General features: G+C 32.9%; 1 protein-coding gene and 1 pseudogene across 12 annotated transcripts in view; one reads left to right on the forward strand and one right to left on the reverse strand.

Annotated features, from left to right (window-relative positions):
* MAOA (monoamine oxidase A) overlaps window positions 1–20799 on the reverse strand; it is a 141380-nt gene that overhangs the window by 12348 nt on the left and 108233 nt on the right. For all 12 annotated transcript variants that reach the window (XM_056826107.1, XM_007493318.2, XM_056826108.1 and 9 more), the window contains 2 exons: window positions 18917–18970; window positions 2541–2598 (listed from right to left, as the gene is read on the reverse strand). In XM_056826107.1, the coding sequence (XP_056682085.1) occupies window positions 2541–2598; window positions 18917–18970 (112 nt within the window). The remainder of the gene's footprint in view (window positions 1–2540; window positions 2599–18916; window positions 18971–20799) is intronic.
* On the forward strand, window positions 11765–12151 carry LOC130458962 (ubiquitin-fold modifier 1-like; annotated as a pseudogene).

The raw sequence follows: 20799 nt of genomic DNA on the forward strand, positions 1-20799 counted from the left end.
CAATTATACGGCAACAAATATGGCAATCTAGGTGATATGGAAGGTTACCTACAAAAATATAAATTGCCTAGAATAACAGAGGAAGAAATAGATTACCTAAACAACCCCATATCAGAAAAAGAAATTGAACAGGCCATCAAAGAACTCCCTAAGAAAAAATCCCCAGGTCTATATGGTTTCACAAATGGATTCTATCAAACATTCAAAGAACAACTAACCCCAATATTTTACAAACTATTTGACAGAATAAGCAAAGAAGGAGTTCTACCAAATTCATTTTATGACACAAATATGGTACTGATCCCAAAACCAGGCAGGTCAAAAACAGAAAAAGATAACTATAGACCAATATCCCTAATGAATAGAGATACAAAAATCTTAAATAGGATACTAGCAGAAAGACTCCAGCAAGTCATCACAAGGGTTATTCACTATGACCAGGTAGGATCATACCAGGAATGCAAGGATGGTTAAATATTAGGAAAACTATCCACATAATTTACCATATTAACAAGCAAACTAAAAAAAATTAAAATTAATTTAAACAAAAAGAATTCTGAAAACAGGTCAAGGTACTGAAAACATGAAGGTATAGTACTGAAAGGAAAATGTAATTATCTGGATAACTCTCTGCCAAAAGCAAAGAAATTAACTATTTTGGGGCTATTTTCTTAAGCATAATTTCATCTTTCAAAAGGCAGAAGAAACAATAAAAGAAACTAGTATTCTGGATCTACTTCTCACTTATTAAAGGAAAAACTGACTGCTGGGGTAGTATGAAGGCAATCTTGGAGGGGAGTAATTATCCAATATTTAAATTTGTGATACATGTATAATCTATACCAAATTACTTGCCTTCTCTGTGAGGAGGAAAGGGAAGAAAAGACAGAATTTGAAACTCAAAATAAAAAAAAAACTGTTAAAATTGTTTTTACATATAATTGAAAAAAATAAAGGTTTAAAATATTATTTTGTGATAGAAGAAAGCAAGGGATAATCTGATTTATTTTTCAAATTGTTAGCAGATTTACTTAGGATTTAAAGAAAGGATGGTAGGTAGTAAGATCCTATGATCTAAAATTCTGTAGAGGAAATCATACCAAGTAAGCTGGGTAGCTCTGCAGAATTAAATTCCAAAAATACAAAAAAAAGAAGCAATATGAGGAGGTATAAAAGGTGAAGGTGTTTAAAGAGAACAATGTGAATATTCAAGGAACAAATCAACCAGTTTTTAAAAGATACACAGAACATAAAAATAAGGGCTGGAAACAACGATGAATAGATAACCATTCAATATATTGGCTTACAAAGTATATTACATGTATTATTATTTCACTGATCTTCATAAAAACTCTGAATAGGTGGCACTGTCATCATCTCAATTATATAGATATAGATATATAAATAAAGGCTTAGAGAAATTAATTTACTTGTTCAGAGTCACTAGCTAGTAAATGCATGAGGTAGGATTCAAATTTAGCTATCCTATACTTCAAGTGTCTTTTCTATTATATCATGCAGTTACATTGCAGGTAGTATATGCCCCAAAGAAGGAAGTCATAAACACTATAGGTCAGAATGAGGTGGCTAGTAACAAAAAACTTATATTAAGAAAACTATATTTGAACAAAGGAGGGTGTAAAGTCAATGGCTTAAGAGGAATGCAATGATGATAACTGACAATGAAGATAACATAGTTGATTAGTTTGTTTTTTTCTGGGAAGGATAATAATCTTTAGAATATAAAGATAAACAGTGGCTGATAAAAACTGAAAACTAGGGTGAATGAGATAATAATAAGGTCTGGATGACACATTCTCCGGTGAAGTGGGAAATGAAATTGCTAGGTCATGGTCAATGACCTTAGAAATATCATGCAGAGTGAGAAGAGGTGATAAGAGCTGGAGGACAAAGGTTTTCCTAATTTTTGAAAAAAGAGAAATAAGTAGAATTCTCAACCTATATGTCAATGAACTTGACTTTGATTGCTGGCACAATTCTAAAGTGATAGTGAGTGAACATCTGGGAAATAAAGTTAATAATAACAATCTTCATCAAGAACAGGCCATGACAAGGTCAAGATCAGAAAATTCTGTAGATAAAGATGATCTAAATTTCCGCAAAGTATATGACAAACCCATGCAATCTGTTTTTACAAGACTACAAATATTTGTTGAGTTTTATTTATTTGAAAAAATTGTTCAACTGGGGGGGAAGAACAAAGGGAGAGGTAATAAAATGTATGTAAAATACTGTAGAACTAAGTGGGGGAGGGAGGAACAACCTTTTCCTCTTGAAACTATTAAACTAATTTACCTTTTAAGACACATAATTGTAGAAGACAAAATTTGTGACCTTTTGAATTAGATACTATTTGCACTTGACAACCTTTAGTTTCTTCCATTAATTACTTAAGTAAATCTTCAAAACTTAACAGATCCCTTTTATATACTTCTTGTAAAACTATATTATTATTTGCATTGCTTCAACACCTAAATTAAACATAAGAACATATTCATAGTTTAAAGATAATAGCTTACTTGCAAAGCTTCTTGTGATCCCAACACTCTTGCATAAAGTTCACAGATTTTCCTCTTCCTACATGAAATTACAAAAACAGCAAGAACAAAAAAACAGATAAACTTTAAGCTCCAATAACATGTCATAGAACAGAATCAGTGGTTCCACTTTGTGTTCCCTAAGTATTCAAGCATCTAAATCTGTATTTATTAGGCAACTAATTCAATAAATGACAAATAAATTATAGTAATTAAAATTACTGAGGCATACTGCCATGCTTATTCAATTTGATAATTTCTAGGTGTAGAGTTTCTTCTTTCTGTATTGTCTATTTCAACATCCACCTGCAATGCATGATTATTAGACAGTGGAGGGAACTAGAGGAAAAGTTCCAGTATTGATTCTAAATCACTTTTCTCAACAATTGAAGTTAGTTCTACTTTCTAAGATTTTGAGGAACTACATACTATAATGAGATTATCTCCCAATAATCTTTACCCTGTTTCAAATAATAAACGGATATGGCTTAATTAGTATTGGAAAGAGAACATAATACCAGACTCAATGATTGAATCCACAACATAGGATTTTATTTCAGATACCAAAGTATATAACAAGAAAATATTTGCCTAGGGTCATGGCCATTTCCTATGATATCACTTCAAATGTTAAGATTATACCTTAATTTTCTCTAGATTCCCTTAATAATCCACTATGACTCTATCACCAATTAGTTTAACTAAATTATTCTTAAATTTAATTATATTTTCTATTTGGCCTAGACTACCCTCTAAAGGACCTAGATTCCATAATTTAAATAACTCCTAAAAAAGTAGAATATCTTGTTATTTGTATTACAACAACCACATTAAGATTATGAGGCATATCATTTACTTTGAAAGCCATAAAGTTACATGAAGAAGGCCAGGTATATCCTTTAAAGGATTTTATAAACTTTGATCATATCTTTTTAGTCTTTATTTTAATAACCACAGAATAGAAGCTAAATTCTATATTAACACAGTATTCAATACTAAGATTCTCTTTAATAACTTCAGTAATAAAGAATCAGGAGCCCTATTTATGGCTTAGAATGATGTTGTAGCATCTTATCTTAGATTCTTAGGAGAGATAAGGTATAGCCTTTTATCTTTAATATTTTTAGGATTTTATTTAAAATTTCATTTATTTTGATTACTTTAATTTTGATTAATTTATTTCAAAATACTTTTCCACAGTTACATGATTCATATTCTCTCCCTCCCCTCTTCCAGAGCTGACAAGCAATTCTCCTGGGTTATATATATGCTATCACTTGATACCTATTTTCCATATTATTCATTTTTATAATAGAGTAACCTTTTAAAACCAAAACCCCAAATCATATACTCATACAAGCAATTGGTAAATCATGTTTTTCTTCTGTGTTTCTGCTTCCACGGTTCTTTCTCTTGATGTGAATAGCATTCTTTCTCATAAGTCCCTCAGGATTGTCCTGGATCATTGCATTGCTATTAGTAGCAAAGTTGATTACATATGATTTTTCTACAATGTTTCAGTTTCTGTGTAGAATGTTCTCATTTCACTTCACATCAGTTCATGAAGTTCTTTCCAGTTCATATAGAAATCAAGCAGTTCATCATTCCTTACAGCACAGTAGTATTCCATCACCATCATATATCAGAATTTGTTCAGTCATTCCCCAATTGAGGGACAATCCCCGATTTTCCTTTTTTTTCCTACCACCACTAAGTGCATGGCTATGAATATTTTTGTATAATCCTTTTTTATTTCTTTGGGATAAAAACCTACTAGTGGTATTGCTGAATCAAAGGGCATGCATTCATTTAGCTCCTTTTGGGCAGAATTCCAAATTGCCTTCCAGAATGGTTGCATCAAATCACAACCCCATCAGCAATGTATTAGTGTCCCAATTTTGCCACATCCCCCTCCAACATTTATCATTTTCCTTTTCTATCATGGCCAGTCTGTTGGTTGTGAGGTGGTACCTCAGAGTTGTTTTGATTTGCATCTCTCTGATTATAAGAGATTTAGAACACTTTTTTTCAGGTGCTTTATTAATAGTTTTGAATTCTTTAACTGAAAATTGCCTATTCATGTATTATGCCCATTTATCAATGGAATGGCTTGATTTTTTGGACAACGGATTTAGCTCTTTATAAATTTGAGTGATCAGACCTTTGTCAGAGGTTTTTATCAAGAAGATTGTTTCCCAATTTGTTGTCTCTTTTAATTTTGGTTGCATTGGTTTTGTTTGTACAAAAACTTTTTTAATTTGATGTAATCAAAATTACTTATTTTACATTTTGTAAATGAATTTGGGTAGGATTATTTTTATTATATTAGCCCGTCCTACACAAGTTCCCTAAAGTTGTTAATCATTTCCACTAACTTTTTAGTTGATTTTCTTGGATTCTCCAAGTATATCATTATATCACTTGGAAAAAGTGATAGCTTTGTTTCCTCACTGCCTACTTTCATCCCTTCAAATTCTTTTTCTTCTCTAATTGCTACTGCTAGCATTTTTAGTACAATATTAAATAGCAGTGGTGATAATGGGCATTTTTGCTTCACTCTTGATCTTAATTGGGAAGGCTTCTAACATATCTCCATTGCAGATGATATTTGCTGATGGTTTTAAATAAATAGTACTCATTATTTTGAAGAAAGGTGTCCTCTTCTGTCAGAGGCTTCTTCTGTATCTATTAAGATAATCATGTGAATTGTTAGTTTGGTTATTGATATGACTAATTATGTGGAAGATTTCCTAATGCTAAATTAGCCTTGAATTCCTGGTATGAATCCTATCTGGTCATAGTGAATAACACTTGTGATGACCAGTCTTTTAGCTGGTATTTTATTTAAAATTGTTGCATCTATGTTCATTAAGGAGATTGGTCTGTAGTTTTCTTTCTCTGTTTTTAGTCTTACTGGCTTGGGAATAAGTACTATATTTGTATCATGAAAAGAATTTGGTTAAGACTCCTTTTTGGGTTATTTGGTCAAATAGTTTGTAGGATATTTGGGATCAATTGTTCCCTAAATGTTTGAGAGAATTCATTTGTGAATCCATCTAGCCCTGGGTATTTTTTCTTAGGGAGTTCCTTGATGGATTATTAAATTTATTTTTTATGAGGTAGGAATTTTTAAGTATTCTATTTCCTGAATAGGCAATCTTCAGTTAAAGAAATCAAAACTATTAATAAGCACATGAAAAAGTGTTCTAAATCTCTTATAATCAGAGAGATGCAAATCAAAACAACTCTGAGGTATCATCTCACACCTAGCAGATTGGCTAACATAATAGCAAAGGAAGTAATGAATGCTGGAGGGGATGTGGCAAAGTAGGGACATTAATGCATTGCTGGTGGAGTTGTGAATTGCTCTAACCATTCTGGAGGGCAATTTGGAACTATGCCCAAAGGGCGATAAAAGATTGTCTGCCCTTTGATCCATCCATAGCACTGCTAGGTTTGTACCCCAAAGAGATAATAAGGAAAAAGACCTGTACAAGAATATTCATAGCTGCGCTCTTTGTGGTGGCAAAAAGTTGGAAAATGAGGGGATGTCCTCCAATTAAGGAATGGCTGAACAAATTGTGGTATATGTTGGTGATGGAATACTATTGTGCTAAAAGGAATAAAAAAGTGAAGGAATTCCATGTGAACTGGAATGACCTCCAGGAATTGATGCAGAGTGAGAGGAGCAGAACCAGGAGAACATTATACACAGAAACTGATGCACTGTGGTACAACTGAATGTAATGAACTTCTCCATTAGTGGCAATGCAGTGATCCTGAATGACTCAGAGGAATTTATGAGAAAGAACACTATCCACATTCAAAGGAAAAACTCTGGGAACTGTAGAAACAGAAGAAAAAAAAACTGCTTGATTAAATGGGTCAAGGGGAAAATGATTGGGGATGCAGACTCTAAATTATCATTCTAGTGCAAATATCAACAACATGGAAAGAATTCTTGATCAAAGACACATGTAAAACCCAGTGGAATTGCGTATCAGCTACAGGAAGGGGTGGGGGCATGGGAGGGAAAGAATATGATTCTTGTAACCAAGGAATAATGTTCCAAATTGACTAATTAAATAAACTTTTCAAATAATAAAAATAAAAAATAAAATCAGGTTTGAACCTTTAAAAAAGTATTCTATTTCCTTTTACATAAATATAGGCAATTTATACTTTTGTAAATATTCACGTATCTCACCTAGATTGTCATATTTATTGTCATATAATTGGGCAAAATAGTTCTTAATAATTGCCTTAATTTCCTCTTCAATATTGGTGAGATAGATCATCCTTTTCATTCATGATACTGTGGTTTTGATTTTCTTTTTTAAATTTGATTAACCAATACTTTATTTTTTTTAAATACCAGCTCCTAGTCTTATTTATTAGTTCAATAATTCTTTTACTTTCAATTTTATTAATTTCTCCTTTGAGAAATCCTAAAGATTTCCAATTTGGTCTTTATTATCTAATGATTTTTAATTTGTTCTTTTTCTAGTTTTCTTAGTTATATGCCCGGCTTGCTGATCTCCTATTTCTCTTTTTTGCTGATATAGGCACTTGGGCTATATATTTTACTGAGTACTGCTTTGGCTCTACCCCATGAGTTTTGATATGACTCCTTACTGTCATTCTCTTGAGTAAAATCAGTAATTCTTTCTATGATTTGTTCTTTAACCCACCTATTCAGGAGAATTAGATTTCCAATTAATTTTTAATTTGCCTCTATGAACACTTACTAATTATAATTTTTATCACATTATGATCTGAAAAAGTTGCATTCATTACTTCTGTTTTCTGCATTTGTTTGAGATATTTTTATGCCTTAGTACATGGTCAATCTTCATATATATATATATATATATGTATATACTATGTACTGCTGAAAAGAAGTTATTTTCCTTTTTATCCCTATTCACTTCTCTCTCTATATCTATTAACTCTTAATTTTTCTAAAATTTCATTCACTTCTCTTACTTCTTTCTTATTTTCAGTTTGATTTACCTAGATCTTATAGGGGAAGGTTGAGGTCCCCCATAAGTACAGTTTTACTATCTATTTCCTACTTAAACTCCAATAGTTTCTCCTTTAAAAATCTGGATACTCTACCATTTGTTGCATAAATGTTGAAGTACTGATATTTCTTCATTGTCTATATGGCTTTTTATCAGTATGTAATTGCCTTCCTTACCTCTTTAAATCAGATCTATTTTTGCTTATGCTTTGTGGGAGATCATGACTGTGACTCCTGTCTTCTTTTTCTCAGTTGACGCCCAATAAATTCTCCTCCATCCTCCTACCTTTTCCTTTGTGTGTCTATTGACTCACGTGTAAGTAACATATGGTGGCATTTTGGTTTCTAATCCACTCTGTTATCTGTTTCCACTTCATGGCTGAGTTCATTCCATTCATATTCACAGTTATGATTACCATCTGTGTATTTTCCAACATTTTGATTTCCTCTTTTAATCCCACCCTTTCTCCTTTCACTCTTTTCTGCCCTGTCTCCTTTCACTCTTTTCCTTCAAACCACTGTTCTGCTTTTAATCAGTTCCCCTTTCCTCCTCCCTTATTTTATTCCTCTTCCATCACCTCCTTCCTTATTCCCCTCCTACTTCTCTTTAGGGTCTTTTAATCACCCCCCCCAACTTTTCCCTCCTTTATATTTCTTCCCTCCCCAAACCCCCCTTCCTTATTCCTCTTATACTTCTCTATATGTTAAGATAAGATTCTATACCACAATATATCTGGCTGTTCTTACCTCTCTGAACTGATTCCACTCAAAGCAAAGTTTAAGTATTACTTGTCACCACCCTCACCAACCCCTTCTTGTAAAAGTATTATCTCTTTATGTGGTACACTTTATCTCATTCTACCTCTTCCTTTGCATTTTTTTTAGTACAATTCATTCCCCCCCCCAATTTTTTTCCCATATCATCCAAAACAGTTTAATGCCATACCTTCTGCCTATGTATATTTCTTCTATCTATGATAACAATAACAATTTTTAAGAGTTACAGATATCATTTTTCCAAATAGGAATATAATCAATTTGACCTTATTGAAGCCCTTACATTTTTTTCTTATTTATCTTTTTATGGTTCTTTTGAATTTTGTTTTTGAACATCAAATTTTTTGTTTAATTCTTGTCTTATCTTCAGAAATGCTTGGAACTCTTCTATTTTATTAAAGGCCCATACTTTCCACTAAAAGTATATAGTCACTTTTGATGGGTAGGTGATTCTTGGTTATAGACCAGTTCTCTTGCCTTCCAGAATATCATATGCCAAGCCTAGCAGTCCTTCAGTACAGAATCTGACTCTTTAATCCTGACTGGGTTACATGATATCTGAACTGTTTCTTTCTGGCTGTTTGCAGTATTTTTTCTTTGGCCTGGAAGCTGTTGATGTTGGCTATGACATTCCTAGGAGTTGTCATTTGAGGATTTATTGCAGGAGGTGACCTATGGATTCTTTCAATGTCCATTTTGCCCTCATGTTAAAAAATATTAGGGCAGTTTTCTTGTATAGTTTCTTGTAATATGTCTAGGTTTGTCTTTTTTTTTTTGTCATCACTTTCAGGTAGTACAATAATTATTTTTAAATTGTCTCTCCTGGACCTATTTTCCAAATTAGATGTCTTTTTAATGAAAAATTTCATGTTTTCTTCTATTTTTTTTTTATTCATTCGACTTTATTATTTCTTGATGTCTTGTGAACTCATTAGCTTCTATTTGCCCAATTTTGGTCTTTAAAGACTAATTTTCATTCATGATCTTTTTTGATTCTCCTTTTCCATTTGGTCTATTTTACTTTTCATAGCACTCTTTCATCATTGGACTTCTTTGCCTGTTCTTCCAGTAGGTCAAATCTGGTTTTTAACCTATTTATCACTTTGGTTGATTCCTGTATCTCTTTCCATTTGATCAATTATGCCATGTTAAGCTGTTAATTTCTTTTTGCATTACTTTCATTTCTTTCTCCCACTTTTCTTACTATTTCTCTTCTCTCTGTCTTACTTGGTTCTTGAACTCCTATTTGAATTCCTGCAGGGCTTGCAACCAGTGTCCATTTTTTTGGAGAGTTTGCATGTGTTTGTTTGCTTCTCATCCTCTCCTGTTGTTTGATTTTTTGTTCTTTTTCTCTGTAGAAATTTTCCAGGGACAAGAGCTTTTTTTTTTTTGGCTGTTGTTTACTCATTTTCTTGCTGGAGGACTGGAAGTTTTGCAAGTTGCTGGTCATTTCTATCTTAGATTATAGCTCACAGGGTTTTACCTTGGGGCTATCTTCACTGTCCTTTTAGAGGCTCCTGAGCCCAGTACTACAGAGTTCTGACCCTCACCTTTGGGGTCTGGGATTTCCAGAGGTAGGTGTTTTTGTTTTTTTGTTTTTTGGTTGGTGTAGCTGGCTTCACAGGACTTTGCCCTGAAACTATCTTCATTTATGCTGCCACTGCTGCTATGGTAGAGACCTACATGAGGCCAGTGCTATAGAGCTTCAAATCTCCCTGTGAGGGCCTGGAGCCTCCACCGATTTGGACTGTGGTGCTTTTTTGTATTTTTGTTATAATTGTAAACCTTAAAATTTCCCAGACCCTACTTTATAAGATTGGATTAAGACCATTCCCCATTTGGGCAGTGAATTCTACTTAAAGCAGGAATGTGAGAATTCTCCTTTACCTACTTGGGTCTGCCCTAGGGGAAGATAAAGTTGTAAACTCTTTTCTGAACAATGAAAAGTACTTAAACCCATACTTTTCTTAAGCTAAGTACCTATAAAGGTCGAGCAACTTGTGAATTTACAAGGAACAAAGAACTGGAAAACTTACTCAGAGCTTTCCTGGTGTGAATTGCTCAAAAATCCACACCTTGTTGGAGTAAGAATGGGCGGTCCTTTAGAAACATCTACAGTGATTGGTAGATGTAAGGACTTAGGGGAGGTGACAGAGAAGATTTTGCCCTTAAAAATAAGAGCTCAGGGAAGAGCTGGGAAGTCATTCTGAAACATTCAGATTGGAGAGACTCATTCTGAGGAGACTGATTCTGAAACATTCAGATGGAGGAGGGAGCTGGTGAAAGCAGCTGAGATGCTGCTGGCCTGGTGTCATTAGAAATCCTTACTTAGAGAGATCTTATGGTGAGTTATAAAAAACTGACTGATTCCTCTCTTAAGGCTCAGGTCTAGGCCATATTGGCTTGAGGCCCTTTCTTGCTCTCTCTCTCTTTCTTTGATTACTCATTGTATTGTTAATTAAAATCTCTATAAAACCCAATTGACTTGGGTATTTGAATAATTGGGAATATTTCCGTGGCAACCACCTTATATTTGATTTTAAACCCAAGACACTGTAGTGAAACATATTTCTGCGGTCAAACTTACTCACCCTCTCTTATATCTATCACAATTTATATCTTCCACTATTTTAATCACTACAGTTTAAGACCTCAACCCATTTTAAATCTCACATAATGGAGCCTGAGTCCTAGAATCCCAAGGTTGCCCAGGTCCTGGCTCTGCATCTAGCATGGTATGTATGTGTGTATGTGTAGGGGGGCGAGGGGGGTAGGTGGGGAGATTGGCCTATGCTTTTCCTTATGCGTTTCTGCCCCCTTATAAAATGGAAATTGGAAGGATATTTAGAACAGTTTCAGGATTTCCCTCCTACTATGCTACCTTCTTGGCTCCACCCCGGCATAGATTTTTATATACCAAAAGAGATTGGGCTCAATGGGTTTCACTGGTTTTGTCTGTTTGGGGCTTTGGGCACATTACACAGTAGAGAATGGGGATAGTATTATCTCCAGTGAAACAATGACTACCCCTTATAAGTCAGAGATTGAGCAGTGTGTCATTAAAGTACATAAAATATCCTAGTGAGATATTTCCCCAATGATGAGGATTAAACAGAAAATATCTGTTTTCTGAAAAGGGGTAATTTTGTAGAAGAGGAGGAGTACATTCCACAATTCCAACTTCAAAAGAATGACTCCCATATTAAAAATATCTTTAAGTAATAGTAACTTATTAATGAACATATCTATTTGTCAATTTACCAATATGTTGTGTTTTCTTTTTTAAGGAGAAAAAATAATGTACATCTTATAATAAAATTTAGAATTATGGGATGAAAACTTACAAACTGACACCAATACCTAATGATGGAAGATTTAAGAATTAAAAAAAACAAAATAACAAACAACAACAACAAAACCAGAGAGAACTACTGAGAAATGTCATAGAGCCTCAGGCAGGGATTTAAAATCATGTGAGTTGGCCTAGGACCACCCAAGCCCTCACCATGTCGAAAGTTTCTTTTAAGATCACACTGACCTCGGATCCGCGACTGCCCTACAAAGTGCTTAGTGTTCCTGAAAATACTCCTTTCACAGCAGTCCTGCAGCAACAAGTGCTATAATTACAAATGATGGAATAGCAATAAATCCTGCACAGACTGCTGGGAATGTTTTCCTAAAGCATGGCTCAGAACTCTGAATAATTCCTCGAGATCGAGTTGGGAGTTTTTAATGTCTGCTGAATGGAACTTACCATTATCTTTGAGAATAAACATTGATATTTATTTTGTAACATTGCATTCAGACTATCTACAATTTTATGTACCTACTCCTATAAGGGCATTGACCCTTTACATTAAAGAAGGAATACATCCCATGTATAAAAGTTTCAATTTAATTCTGTAATAGAAAGATATTACTAAGAACAAATTTTTCCCATGAAATAAGAATATTAAAATTTCTTGTATTTCAAATCATGTCAACTATAGATTAAATCATTGTTTCTGAGTTACAAATGATAATTGCCTGAAAACATATAGGTGAATAAATATGTATATTTTATGTACAATTTAAGATAAGAATAACATGAACTGATTAACACTTAAATATTTGTATTTATTACTATTTAGGTTTTCTAGGTCTCAGTTGGTTCCAGTTTCTTATTTGGATTTTCAGTTAAATTTAAAGTACCATTTATCTATTTAACATTATGAACTTATCCCAATTAGGGAAAATGATATCTACAGTGAGCTAGTCTACCGATGTCCCTATATATCAAATATACTTAGTAGTGGAGATTTTAAGAATATTTAATATTTCTGTTGCTGAATTTTATCCCTTCATGATTATATTCTAAGAATTCTAATTTAATTATGATCTTTTGATGTGGATTATTCTGTATTGAAGTCTGAAAAGAAAAAGACACCTTTGACAAGACTAGCTCAAGAAATGCTTTTATCTGTCTTTTAGAGTGCTGAGGCCAAAATTCAAGGGGGCTGGCTGGGAGAAGGGAGTTTGTTTAAGCATCATGATCATTGAAAACAGAAAAGTCAAGTCAAAACTGAAATGGTAAAGAAAGAAAGGAATAAGTCATACAAGAGATTAGAAATAACATCAAAATGACTCAAAAAATCCAGAAGGAATGAGAACAGGTGCCAAAGAAGTCAAAGGGGAATAAAGGAGCAGGAACAGAATGGAGAAGAAAAGGAATACTATTGTTTAAACAAGCAGCAGAGAAAAGCCAAGGATATATTTTTTAAACAACTATAAGAATAAAACATCTATGCCTCCCCAAATACCTATAAGAAAAAAAAAAGAGATACTAGGTTAATATAGAAAAATGTTAAAGCACGAACATGATATTTGTAGTATGTTGGCTCTTGTATGTGGTTATGAAATCAATGCTTAGAAAGAAAAGCAGCTTAAATTCTTTGTTTCTTTGTAGTCAAATGCAGCTGGTGAGAACAGCTGTTTTTAGCAAATGTGTAAATTAGTACCACTAAACCAAGTTTTATATTAATTGTTTTTAGTGATATCCCATGATTATTTTGTTTCTGGCCTGATATTCATTGAAAAGGCAAAAGATTCATATGAAAAATTGCAACTTATCTAGCCATGTGTATTTTCTAATGGATGTTTTTGGTATTTTTAAAGTTATATTTGACATTAAAATGCTAGATTTGGTTGTTTTTAATGAAGACTAAGGCATGGCAATGTAGTAAGCTTAAAAAAAATTAGGACAGAAAAATAGACTATTATATTTTTTAACTAGAAGAATTAAACCAGAAAAGGTTAGCCAATAGTTTCACAGTTTGCCCTAAGCATTCCAATTAATTAAGTTATACTTTAATACTGTTTATAGGCCAAAATATGATTGTATTTATGTACAACAGAAAAATAAAATGGTGCAATGAAATGACTGACATTAAGTTTGAATTTGTTAATATTTGTGAATCAAATTCATTAAAGGTAAATTACATCAAAATTTGTTTTTTAATTAAATTACATGTGTGCTCTTTAATAAGGTGTAATTTAAAACTTTAAATAAAATTCTTGTGATGACTACAAATTCCCAATTTTAAATTAATCCCATTGGTCTTCTGAAAATAAATTATATATATCTCTAACAAAAAAAAAATAAAATAAAATCATGTGAGTTCCTTCAGGGAGTTAGCTCTTTAGCTCTTCTCCTTCACTCCATCTTTGCATAATGAAGAGAAGGAAGTTCACAGAATAAGTCCCTCAAACATTAATCACAACATATTATAACAATGTTCTGAGGATAAAATAGGCTCACTGCTCAGTAAAAGTGAGAATTACAGGGTATTTCAGCAAGAAAGAACCATAAAAAACTCTTTATGATAATCTCATCATTCCCCTCCCTATTTTTAAATAGATAAGAAAAATAAGGTGCAGAGAGATCTACCCAATTCAATTAGACAAAACTGGACAATTGGACAAAAACATATCATAGGATTATTATTTGCAGCACAATAAGTCAGATGCTAGAGTATGTAGAGAAATTAATAATATATAATATATATAATATAAATCTCCATTTTCATGGAGGTTTATACTAATAACTATAATATTAATAAATATATACTATAAATATACATATAAAATATAAATATTATTCCTGAAACATTAATAAATACTCATTTAAAAACATAAAGAACATTATGAAGAAGGAAATGGATCATTTTGATTGTTGAATTTAAAAGGTTTTGTACAAACAAAACCAATGCAACCAAGATTAGAAAGGAAACAACAAATTGGGAAAACATCTTTACAGCAAGTATCTCTGACAAAGGTTTAATTTCTCAAATAGATAAAGAATGGAATCAAATTTATAAGAATAAGAATTCCCCAGCTGATAAATTGTCAAGGGATATAAATAGGCAGTTTTAAAAGGAAGAAATTAAAACTATTTTTAGTCATCTAAAAAAAGTTCCAAATCGCTATCAATTAAAGAAATGCAAGTTAAAATAATTCTGAAATACTACCTCATTGTCTAGTATGACCAAAAAGGAAAATGATAAATGTTCAAGAGGATGTGGAAAGGAAAATTGGGACACTAAAACACTGGTGCAAACTGTGAACTGATACAATCATTCTAGAAAAAAATCTGAAACCATACACAAAAGATCATAAAATTGTATATCCTTTTACTCCACAATAACACGCTGGGTTTGTCTCTCAAAGAAATTAGAGATGGGGGAAAGCTCTTGTAGTGGGAAAGAACTAGAAACTGAAGGGAATGCCCATCAATTGGGGAATGGTTGAATAAGTTGTGTTATATGATTATAATGGAATACTATAACGCCATAAGAAACAATGAACAAGATAAATTCAGAAAAACCTGGAAAGACTTATATGAACTGATACAAAATGAAGTGAGCAAAACCAGTAGAACAGTGTATACAGTAACACAAATATTGTACCATGATCAGCAGTAAAGGATTAAAGTATTATCAGCAAAACAAAGCTCCAAGATTACCCCGAGGGACTCTGATAAAAGAATGCAATATATCCATAACCAAAGAAGGAACTATTGGGAGTTTTTACTGCAGATCACAGCACGCCAACTTTTATTTTATTTCCTTCAAGAGTTTTGTTTTTTTTAATTGTATGTGTGATATGTGTCTTCTGTCAGCACAAGGAATATGGAAATATATTCTGCATGAAAACAGTGGTATAACTTCTATCAGACTATCACTGCCTCAAAAAGGGGAGGAGGAGAGAGGGAGAGAATCTGAATTGCAAAATGTCAGAAAACAATTGTCAAAAATTGTTTCTATGTGTAATTGAAAAAACAAAATAAATTAAACTATAAAAATTTGTTTATTGACTTATGCCTAGGTTTGAGGACAATGTAAGGAAAAAACTGTTCACAGGAGTGGGATCTATTGATTAGTTAATATATCTACAAAAATAATGCAAAATATTTTACACACTGACCATAGATGTCACTGTGCAATTCAACATTCTTTATTCAGTGAATCTTGTTTAAAATCTTAAGGGTTATATATTAGAATCCTGGATATCTTTTAGACACACAAAAATACAGGCATATTATGAAAACTTAACCAAATGTCTATTACCAATTCTACATAAAATATAGTTTATTTTATTATGATATGAGAAAGATTGGAAAATAATATATATTTCCTTAACTCAACATTTCATTTCTTGGCTCTGTTTACAGTCTATTCACTCATATCTATAATATTCTTTTCTTCATCTTTACCACTGAGAATCCTTATCATCCTCTGTTCAGGTGGCACTTCCTCTGTGAAGCTTGTCCTGACCGCTCAATGGGGTTATACTGGTCCCTTTTCCAAAAGGACCCTGCTGTTCCCTACTAAAACAGCAAGACTCTTGACCACTAAACTTGGAGATACTTCTTTAAAGTGGCAACTGTGATAGCTCATATATTATTCTAGGGAAAATTATGAGACTACAGAGTTCTTTGTGAATATTTCCCACCTTGCTTCTAGTTTCTCCCCCGTATGATATATCCTCCACACAGTCGCCAAGCAATGCCACTCCTTAGGTTGAAAACATTAAGTGACTCCCCAGCGCTTCCAGGATAAAATACAAAGTACATAGTACTATCCCCCCATCAAACTGTTACATTCAACTGGGTGACAAGTTGTTCCCCAAACTCAACCCTTTGTTTCTCACCTAGTTGATTCACAAGAGCATTCCCTCTTCATTTCTGCCCCTCAGAATCTTGCCTCCTTTCAAGGCTCAACTTAGTTCTTAATTCTCTAGGAAGCATTCTCAATTGCTGGCTGTTTCCCTCTTCCTCTTCAAATTAATATATATTATACCTATTTGTTTAATCTGTTGTATGTGTCTCAGGGGAATGCCTTTTGTCTTTCTATTCCTTTAAATGGTGCTTTATAATGCCAAGAACTTAATGTACCTTCAATTTTAAGTTTATAAAGCCCTATTAGTTTTCATGATAAAAAAGATATACCATCTTTGAGAAGGTGTTGATAAATTTTCAACTGATAAGCATTTGTCAAGTATTTAAAAAGTTCTGTCGGAGGTGAACAATGTGGATATGGGCTGGTATATAAGGAGGTACCTGGGGAGCACTAGTCGCTGGGGAGATTAAAGGAAGCTTCCTGTGCAAGGGTGTGTGTGAGCTAAATCTTGAAGGAAACAAGATTCTATGAGGTGGAGGTGAGGAAGCAGTGTCTGTACAGATCAGTAAGAAGTGTGTGTATGAAGAGGAATAAGAATAATACTAATTCTATACAACATAACACTTGTATGAAGGTCTGAATGGTAGGTTGGAGTTGGGATGGTAAATGGAGGCATTTCTACTCTAGAGATAATAGGGAGGTACTGGACCTTTTGAGCAGGGGAATAACACCATCAGATCTGTGCTTTGAGAAATCGTAAGTACACTGATCTCTTTTCAAAAGTTATTTGCAACTTGAAGTTTTAAAGTCTGTAGTTATTTTTTTCTTACAAAGAAAAGTTCCAAGAATATTTTGTCCTAGGATATTCAAGCCATTTTTTTTTTAGTAAGACCGACTTTCTAGTTGTAAACCTCTATGTCTTAAAATCATTATTAGATATAGTTTGGCTCACATTTGCAAAGATTATTTGCAAGTGGACTCATGTCTAGAAACTAGTTACACTCAGAGAATCATTTATATTAGAGCCATTTGCACCATCACAGCTCTGACTTGAGCTAAGAAAAATCAACAACTCTAAACCCCAAAGGGTACTAATTACTACACTTTTCATTGTTTTTCAACTTTATGTTCTTTAAGTCTGTACCTTTTACAAATACTTTCCAAAGTCTCTTCTATAACTTGTGTTCATTACGATAATTTCAAGGCAAAGTTTAACTAGACACTTTCATTCTTACAAGTTCTCTTTAAGTTATGCTAATTATCTTCATTTTTAAATGTTCAAAATCAACTTTTTTCTTAGTTTTGCCAAATCTCTACTCTTTCAAAATTAATGCACAGCTTCAGTCATAAAGATTGTAATTGATATATATATATATATAATCAGTTATGCGATTTATAACTAAATATCCATAAAGGTTTGAATGCCTATGAGTGCATGTGCTTCCAACAATGCACGTTATTACAAAACACATTTCCATAGTGGACTGGTGGTGACAACATACTTTTCTCACAACACACTGAGATAAGTAATCTGATTATTACTATTGCCATTTTAGAGATGAGGAAATCGAGGCCAAGAGGAATGAGATGTTTTTCCATAGTTACTGAGTATCAAGAATAGATAAGAATACTTTGCTTTTCAACCTTCTAATATAGAAGAGATTGTAGAAGTAGAAGAGATTGCTAGACTGAGAAGTCTGCATTAAATAAATTCTAAGACTCTCTCCTCCAACTTTAATATTTAGTTTATGATTCATTCATCACTCTCTCCACAGGAACCCTATAACCTAAACCATATACAATGGCCTAGTCTCTTTCTCTGTTTTAGTTCTTCCTAGTATGTCAACCAAAGAATTTTGGAAGAATTCCTTCTCTTATCTTTTTCAAATAGTTTATGCAGTATTGGAGTTAGTTGTTCATTGGCTTGTTTTTTTTTTTTTTAAATCATTACCTTCTGTCTTAGAATTGATACAAGTATTGGTTCCAAAGCAGAAGAGGGGTAAAGGTTGGACAATTGTGGCTTAAGTGACTTGCCCAAGGTCACACAGCTAGGGAATGTCTAAAGCTAGATTTGAATCTAGGTCTTCCTAACTCTAGTCATACCTCTCTATCCACTGAGCCACCTTTCTGCCCACTAATCCATTTAAAATGAAGCTGTCATTTTGCTCAGGGTCACACAGCCAGTACATGTCAGAGGCAGGACTTGCACTTAGTTCTTTTTTTACTTAGAGGGCACCACCGTACTTCTGAAGTTTTTAAATTATAGAACAGTTACTGATTGATGTAATTAGAGGGAATTATCTCAAAGTGGGTTCCTTAAAATATTGAAATCACAGGTCTGAAAAACAACAAAATACAATCAATGCCATGTTTAAATAGATTTTTTCAAATTTTACTCTTACCGTAGCTCTTTACTAATGTTGGCAAGTTGATGAGCCTTCCTGGCAAGGATAAATCTGAGGAGAAAAGTAAAATATTTAAACATTTAGCTTATGTGACATGATTAGGAGATTTATCCCTTCTATCTCACATGGCCCTATGAAAATGAACTGCGTATTACTGCCACAATCAATATTTGCTCTCTTCTTTTTAGTAAAAAAAAGACTGTATTTATACTTATCAATTACATAACTATCTTAAGGGCAGAAGAAAGATTATATGAAACATATATATTATACTGTGAGGTCTTAAGGCTATTATTAACAAAAATTCTATCTATCCAAAGATCCAGCTCAATCACAAAAAAGTGAAGTAAGTCCTTTATAAAATGACCTAAAGAAATTTCATTAACTTGTTTCATGGAGGAAAAGAAGAATATAAATTAAAACAAATTATGTACTACTATTAATTCATTTATTTAATCATATTAGTTAGAACATATTATTATGAATATATAAATAACTATATAAAATTTAAAATATATTAATTATATAATTCAATCAAAATGATAACTAGTTTAAGGTTCCCATTACCAAAGATAAAGCATGGACATATTGAGAATGGGGTAATGAGAGGGAACAGGGAAAATAATTCTAAGTTAAAAGAGAAAACAATTATGGGAATCCAGACAGCAGCATCTCAAGAGAAAGAAATGGTTTAATTTTTAACCTTTATATGAAAAAGTTTAAATATGGGCATATACACATGCTCATCATGATTATTAAGCTTTATGATATATATCATACTTCCATGTTTTTACTCAAGATGTACTTATATGGTATTAATGATTTCAACTCTATTTTAATTTTACCCTACAGTACACATATTTAAACAAGATTTTGTTTGCCTGAGGATAAAAGATCATGAGACTTATTTTAAAGTCCGTGTTCTTTTTCTCTAAGTCAGTGTTAGTGCTGACATTTTCTTGAAAGTCTCAAATCTTGCACCAAATAGTTCCCTGACCTAATCATAAAACACTTTGGAAAATCTTCTTTCATTTTCTCTGGTTTTAGTATTAATATTACATCATTGCCTATGTCCTTTTTAGCAAAATGTAGTTTCCAATCTTATTTTCTTTTAACTAGTTTTATTTTTGCTTTGTCTGAGATTATGATTGTCACCTTTGCTTTTTTTTTTTAATTTCAGCTGAAGCATAATAGAGTCTGCTCCAACTCCTTACCTTCACTCTGTGTGTCTCTCTGTTTTAAGTGTATATTTTTTTTGTAAACCACATTCTTCAGTGTTTTTCTAAGGTCTTTTTCATTGGTATACCCAAGAATTACAGATCATCAAGTCTAACCCCCTTCAATTTTGAGATGAAGAATTTAGGTTCAGAGTGATTAGTGACTTTCCCAAGGTTAAATCAAAATAGTAAATGGCAGAACCAAAAGTTAAGTAAGAAAAAGTTCTTAGAGCCCATAAGGCTTTTGTCTTTGAACTTCCAAACCCAATTCTATCCTCTGGTATTTCAGAGGACCCTAGTCTCTTGCTTGAAGGTAGGCAAAAACAAACAAGCAAATAAAAAATAAATGTCTTGATCCTTAAGAAGATCATTTGACGGATGAAGACGTGGTCCTTATTATATGATAGTCCCGAATAGGCCCCTTTCTACATAGAAACTTTTGGTACACAAAAAATGAGCCTCTGAGAATCTGAAATGAGGGAAATCTTAGAGACTCCACAGCACCTTGAGGAGAGCTCTCCATGTCCCAGCTTGACATATCAGATCTCACCTGCTCCTTGGGTTAGAGGTTAAATAACTTCCCTGATCAGTCTCAGGCTACCTCCCTAATCTGGAGCTGCTGCATGCTAAGCTGTGCTACATATACTCAGTGTAGGAGGAAGG

The sequence above is a fragment of the Monodelphis domestica genome, chromosome 4 (assembly GCF_027887165.1).
Source record: "Monodelphis domestica isolate mMonDom1 chromosome 4, mMonDom1.pri, whole genome shotgun sequence".
Classification (NCBI taxonomy): Eukaryota; Metazoa; Chordata; class Mammalia; order Didelphimorphia; family Didelphidae; genus Monodelphis; species Monodelphis domestica.